Raw genomic sequence first — 7,500 nt, forward strand, 5'->3', positions numbered from 1 at the left:
ACAGATGAATATAAAAAATAAGCATAAAAAAGCACCTTAAAGTGAGATGGATTTAAAGGGAAACAAGAAAACGGGAAAGTTAAGAAAACGAGCGCATTTTAGGGATTACTTAAGGAAAAACAGTAAAAGAAGATATTTTGGGAAATACTTAGGAAAAAAAAACGAGTAAAGAAAACGAAGGGAAAAATATAAATGAGGTATTTTATGCAAAAAAGTGAGGAGAAAGCGAAGAAAACGGAAATATTTTAGAAAGTACTCAGAGAAAACGGAGATATTTTAAGGGGTACTTGGAGAAAACGAGTGAACTTCACTGGGACAGGAAGGGGTACTCACCTCAGAAGAAGTCAAGTAGCACAGCCTGGAGTCAGCGCTCTCCATGGACGCCTGGGCCACCAGTGCTGTGTGCTCCCTGTCACTGGAGTACCCTCGCTCCCTGTCACTGCCGTAGCCGCCCCTGTCACTGGCATAGCCCCGCTCCCTCTCGCTGGCGTAGGAGCGTGTGTCTCTGTCGCTCATGTAGCCACGCTCCCTGTCACGGTGATTGATGTATCCACGCTCCCTGTCGCTCATGTAGCCTCGCTCCCTGTCGCTCATGTATCCACGCTCCCTGTCGCTCATGTATCCACGCTCCCTGTCACTCATGTAGCCACGCTCCCTGTCGCTCATGTAGCCAAGGTCGCGGTTGGAGAGGTAGCTGCCGCCCACCACGCCTCCGCCTATCACGCCCACGCCTCCGCCACGCTCCCTGTCGCTGAGGTAGCCACGTTCCCCGTCACTCATGTAGCCTGAGCGGTCCCTGTCACTGGCGTAGCCCCGGGAGTCCCTGTCGCTGGCATACCCACGCTCCCTGTCACTCATGTAGCCAGACCGGATGCTGTCTTGGCGGTCGTAGAATCTGGGGAGGGAGAGGAGGCGGGGTGAGTGCCATTAGAGGGAGAGAAGGGGAATTAGGGTGCAAGAAAGGATTAAAGGTGAGAAAGAAAGGGTTTAGGCGTAAGACAGATCACAGCTGGCCATATAGGTAACCAACATTTTTTTTTCTTTGACATTTTCAATATTTATCAAGAAAAAAGGCATACAGGAAATTTGAGATAACGTTATTCTTCCACGTATTCCCCACCAGCATCCAAAATCTTTTACCAACGTGCCTCCACATGCGCAATGCCCTGGCGTCTTTGAAGGAAGAAAACCTGTGAGCACCTGTCGCAGGTCTGTCTCATTCGCCAAGGTTCATTCACGAAGGTGGCTGCAGCGATATCCCCACCCCACCCTCACCCCCACCGCTCGCCCAACACGTGACACACTTATTTACGAGTCAGTGATCACTTCTTCCCATAGGGCGTAAAGAACTGCAAGCTCCTTTTTGGTTGTACTTCCACAGCAAGCCCCATTTCACACACACACCAATTATTCTGATGCCCGACAGTCAAACTCCTCTCCTATTATCAACGATTACTGCTCGCAGCGTAAACTAAAAGATTCTCTAAGTGCCGCGACGCCTGACTACTAATGTCACGCTTCTGTTTGAGGAAATGAATGAAGCTGACGCATAAGAAGAAGGGTGTCACACTCACGGCCCGCGGGATTGTGGTAGTGCCCCGCAAGATAGCGAGTGATCTTTCAACTTGATGCTATTTTAACGTTCCTTTTATCCTTACCAAGGGCGTCTCACACCTTCTCGGGGTTCGGGGGTGTGAGTCTGAGAGAGGGACTTTACCCGAGCGGCGGTGAGCGGCGGTGAGCGGCGGCTGTAGCGGCGGCTGGCTCGTTGTGGCGGGCGCGCGGGACAATCTGGTGTACTACTCAGAGATGCAACTTTAGAGAGATGCACTTTTCTTATGTAGAATATCTACAAAAGTTTCTCATGATCATGAATGAACTGGTAATCACCCAGTATATACGAAGGAATCTTGCTTCAAGATGCATGCGAGGACGACCACACGTTAGAGGCAGAGGCTTGCTTCAGTGGACAGGTGACGAGGCGAGGCTGCGAGCGATGCAAGACTGTCTATCAACGAGGCTCTCATATTAAACGAACTGATAATTTTTGATCGTAGAGAACAGTGAAACTGGTGGGACGAAGCAGAGAGCTATCACCACCAGCCGCCAGCCAGCCAGCCAGTGAGGCACAGGCGCGGAGCGAAGACCGCGGCCCGTCCGTGGCGGGCTGGCCTGGGCAGCCTCCCTGGACGCAAGCTTGGCTGGCCGCTACCTCGCCCTTCTGGCCGACCCGCGGCTCAGTACAGAGGGAGCGACTGAATGTATCATCCTGGGAAGACAGTGAATGGACGGAATCCATAGGTTTATCAGTTACTAAATGAATGGGAGAGCTGTAGATACTTTAAGAGACAGTTATAGATCGGGGTAGAAGAGTAGCTGCCGTGAACGTGCGTCGCTCCTTAATGTTATTACATGCCCGCCCACTGTAGTGATGTTATTGAGGTGGCAAGACGTGCCCAGCATTGCACTATCCATATGCGATCACTAATCCACAGCATATCTCGCTGCATAGTCACGAAATGCGGTGGATAGGGCAGTTTTCAGCATACGGAGCGAGATTTTTGTGATATTTCGCTTCATTTTCACGATCATCTCGCTGCTCAAACACACTAAATATCTATAAACTAACAATGCACAACCATTTATCAACATTTTGTCAAAGTTCCTTGAGATACGGAGATATTTGTAAAATTTATCCTCACGAGGCGAAATCCTGCCGGAACTTGCTCGTAGGGGTGGGTTGGGTCCCTTTGGTTGTGGGGGATGGTAGGTTAGAGGAGGAGGTGAGGGGGTATAAAAGGAGTGGGAGGTGACGGGGAGATGATGAAGGGGGGGGTAGTTTTAGATGCTTCTCGTCGCCAGAATTATATCTTGTCGTATTGTTTTCCTAGCAATGAAAGCGTGTCTGTGTGTTGCCATAGACCTGTGCACCTTTCAAATGTCTATCTAACTGTGTTTATCAGTGTCCACAAAATGCTGTCCCCGCTTACTAATTGTAAATTCATTGTGTTGACAATGACATCTAATGTATAAAGACCGTAGCGCTATGTTTCCACCGTTTGCATCTTTTCAGTTTATCAAAAAAAAAAAAAAAAAAAAATGAATCAATATTTGTAAAAGTTTTGCAATATATCAATAGAACAAATAAGATAAAAAGACACAGGTTTGCCTAAGATATCTATTGAAAGTTACATTGGGTTTTGTCAACCTCTGAACGTAATTTTTGAACGAAAAATTGAGATTTTGTTGATTTTCATAATATTTTAATACAGTCTGGTGTGTTTATATAGAAGACAAGTATTATCCCACCACAATATGTCAAGTTTACTACTTGAAATAAATACATGTTGTTTAGTGTATTGTTTGGCATGTAATCAGATGTAATTATTAGAACAACAACGACTACAGACTAATATCTTTGGACAAAAACATTTGGATTGAGCGAAGCAATGAGAAAAGACGCTAGTACGAAAACATTCATTCGAAGCAGAGAGAAATGACTGTGATCAGATCACAGAGACGATAGACGATAGACGATAGAATGCTGAATGTTAAAGGATTGAATTAACCAAAGAGTATCGCTAATAAAGTATTAGAGGCTTTTAATATAGATTAGAACTCCTTACTTTGACTATTTATCTAAAATATTTTTTTTTATTTCATGAGTATTTTCTGCACAGTAACATTTGTCATATCCAGAAACTCAAATATAAAATAGAAGAAAAGGATGTTATGGTTAATATAGAGTAGGATCAGAGAAAGTAAATCAAGAGGCACGAAAGGATCACTGGTTTATTACCAGACCACAATGGCTCATGACACAGTGCGAGGATGGCTAAGAAAAATTAAAGCAATATATATTTTTGCATACACATGTTATTTATTGCGATAGGAGAGAGAAAAGAAAACTCAGGTGCTGTTTTCTAAGATCACGTGCAACAGTAAGGAGATAAACTAGTGAAGTGGCGCACAAAAAAAAAAAAATAAATAAAAATAAATAAAAATAATAAATAGATAAAATTATAACATTTGTATTTTTGGATTTTTTCCATTTATTCATTTATTTGTTTTCCTTTTTCAGCAATTCAGGGGTGAGAGAAATGTGTTCATTTGCAAGGGCTGCGTGGCAGGGTGCATTGAAAAAGGTGAATCACCATTGCGCTAGGGTGAAGCAGGGATTGGAAGGACTGGGTATACCTGAGTGGAATTATGGGATCTGAGAGGGAACATGGGATCTGAGAGGGAACTGAGTAAAGAAGAGAAGGATTGCATGCTGTGTGAGTGGGATTAGGTTGAAAAGAAAGGGATTAGGAGAGAGATTGGGGTGAGGCAGAAAAGGATTTGATGGTTTGTGAGTGGGATTAAGGAAGGGGAGAGGAATTAGAGAGGTATGAGATGATTAGGATTGTGAGACTGGAAAGGTATTAAAACTCGTGTCACCTTCCCTCATCAATACTCATAATCTTCCTCATCTCACCTTCCATCTCCTTCACACTCACCTCATCATCTTCCCTCACACCCACATTCCTCCCCTCCTCTTCCTCCACTTTCTCACACTCACCACCTCTATCTCCCCTCATAGTCTCACTCCTCCTCCTCCTCCTTCTCACCTTCCCAAACACTCCTTCTCTTTCTCACCTTCCCAAACACTCTTCCTCCTCCTCCTCCTCTTCCTCCTCATTCTCATCTTCTCTCAAACTCATCTTCCTCCTCCTTACCTCCACCCAATTATCATTCTCACCTTTCCTCCTCCTCCTCCTCATTCTCATCTTCTCTTACACTATCTTCCTTCTCCTCCTCCTCCTCCTCCTCCTTCTGCTACTCACCTCCTTTCGTGGTCACTCATGTATCCCCTGTCATATATGTCCCTTCGGCTGCCATAGTTGTCATTTCTGTCACTGTAGTAGCCTGAGTGGTCCCTGTCGTCCCTCATGCTGGCGGCTGGCAGGGACCTCTCGGACCCCCTGGCGCTGGCTGGCAGGGTCCCGTACTTGTTGAGGGTTCCTAGGGTGAGGAAACAGGGTGGTGGGTTAAATTGGGGTGTGTCTGGCTGAGGTATGCTGGGTTTGGATGAGATAAGGTTAGGTTAGGGTGTGTTTGGGTGAGGTAGGGTGAACTTTAGTGTGTGTTAGGGTGATGGGGTTATGTTAGCGTGTGCTGGAGTGGGTAGGGTGATTTTTAGTGTGTGTTAGGGTGATGGGGTAAGGTCATGGTATGTTAGGGTGAGATGAGGTTAAGTTAGGGTGTGTTTTGGTGAGGTAAGGTTAGGTTAGGCCAGTATAACTAAGCTGGGTGTTTTCTAGTGTGTATTAAAGTGACAGAGTTAAATCAGGGTGTCTCTAGGGTGAGGTAGGGTGAGGAAGGACTAGGTTAGGGTGTGTAGGATGAGATAAGTTTAGGTTAGGGATTGTGAGGGTGAGGTAGGGCATGTTAGGGTGAGATAGGGTTACGTTAGGATGAGTTAAGGTGAAGTAGAGTTGGATTTCAGGGATTGTATGGCTAGGGTGTAAAACAGGATTAAGTTAATGTTGCTAGGGTGCTTTCTGTGTGTGTTAGGGTGAGATAGGGTTAAGTCACGGTTAATAGGGTGTTTTTAGTGTGTTAGGGTGAGAGAGTAAAAAAAATAAGAGAGAATGAGTAAGGTGCTTCTAAGGGTAAAAGGTTAGGGTGATTATGGTGTTAGGGTAAGGACAGGTTAATTGAAGGGAGGGTATGACTAGGGTGACATGTGAATAAGGAGAAGGAGGAGGAGGAGGAGGAGGAGGAGGAGGAGGAGGAGGAGGAGGAGGAGGAGGAGGAGGAGGAGGGGGAGGAAGTGGAGGAGGAGGAAGTGGAGGAGGAGGAGGAGGAGGAGGAATTTGTTTTCTAATATATATTTTTAAATCTTCCTAACCACCACCACCACCACCACTACTACTACCACTACTATTGGTACCACTACCACTACTACAACTATTACTACTAATATTACTACTATTATGAGCAACACCAGGCAACATGCAAGGGGTGAGAGAGAGAGAGAGAGAGAGAGAGAGAGAGAGAGAGAGAGAGAGAGAGAGAGAGAGAGAGAGAGAGAGAGAGAGAGAGAGAGAGAGAGAGAGAGAGAGAGAGAGAGAGAGAGAGAGAGAGAGAGAGAGAGAGAGAGAGTTATAGGAATAAACAAAAACAAATTGAATGAGAGGAAGAGGAGAAAGAAGAAGAAGAAGAAGAAGAGGAGGAGGAGGAGGAGGAGGAGGAAAGCAAGTCACCAAAATGCAATGAGGCAACATGCAAATAAATAAGAAAAAAAAAGATTAAAGAAAATAAAATAATAAAAAGACAGACAGACAGACAGACAGACAGACAAGCAAGTTTAAATAGAAAAAAGTGATTACAAGAAAATAAAAACAATAAAAATAAATATATACAAACTACTTATATTTTTGTCTAATTTTTTTTCTCTTTTTTCTTTCCTTTACAAAAAGTCAGAGGAAATAAAAAGTGTAAAGTTAGAGTTAGCTTTCTTTCTTTCTTCTTTCTTTCACAGTTATCTTACTTTCTTTACCTTCTTTCTTTTCACTCTTTGTTCATCTTCTTTTTTGTTAAATCTGATGAGAGAGAGAGAGAGAGAGAGAGAGAGAGAGAGAGAGAGAGAGAGAGAGAGAGAGAGAGAGAGAGAGAGAGAGAGAGAGAGAGAGAGAGAGAGAGAGAGAGAGAGAGAACAATATGCCACACATAGACCCCCTCCCTCTTTCCCGCCCCCCCCAAAAAAAAATAAAAATAAATAAATAAATAAATAATCACTAATAGAAAATAATATATATATACATTTTCTTATACAAAAAATGGACATTGAACCATTTACCTTCAATAATAATAATAATAATAATAATAATAATAATAATAATAATAGTAATAATAATAACTGGACATTGTGTGTGTGTGTGTGTGTGTGTGTGTGTGTGTGTGTGTGTGTGTGTGTGTGTGTGTGTGTGTGTGTGTGTGTGTGTGTGTGTGTACAAAGGGTATGTCATGTGCATGAGTCAAAAATATCACTGGGGCATCCTGTGTATGCTTTTTAAGGACACACACACACACACACACACACACACACACGCACACACACATGTACGTAAATTGGAGGGACTGGGACATACGCTTGAAGGGAACATGTACATATTTGTGAATGGAACACTCCATGTACGTATTTTGGAAATGGACATCTCATGTACGTAAATATTCTGGCCGGGACACCTCATGTACGTATTTAGGGACAGTTCATGTACGTATTTTGGGGCACCATGTACATATTGGGATCACTTCATGTGCGTATTTTGGGACAGTTCATGTACATATTCTGGGACACCATGTATGTATTCTGGGGCAGTTCATGTGCGTATTTTGTGAAAGGGGCACCTCATGTGCGTATTTTGTAACAGCTCATGTACATAATCAAAAGAGAACCCTTGGTGTACATGGTACAAAGACGCACACATGTACACCACCTTGGTACACGTGGTT

The 7,500-nt window shown here is 43.9% G+C and overlaps 1 protein-coding gene across 1 annotated transcript in view; it reads right to left on the reverse strand.

Moving 5' to 3' along the window:
* LOC135094302 (protein still life, isoform SIF type 1-like) overlaps positions 1 to 7,500 on the reverse strand; it is a 133,189-nt gene that overhangs the window by 80,000 nt on the left and 45,689 nt on the right. The window contains 2 exon segments of the mRNA XM_063994297.1: positions 334 to 895; positions 4,827 to 5,004. Coding sequence (XP_063850367.1) covers positions 334 to 895; positions 4,827 to 5,004 — 740 coding nt within the window.

This window comes from Scylla paramamosain, chromosome 45 (genome assembly GCF_035594125.1).
Source record: "Scylla paramamosain isolate STU-SP2022 chromosome 45, ASM3559412v1, whole genome shotgun sequence".
NCBI lineage: Eukaryota > Metazoa > Arthropoda > Malacostraca > Decapoda > Portunidae > Scylla > Scylla paramamosain.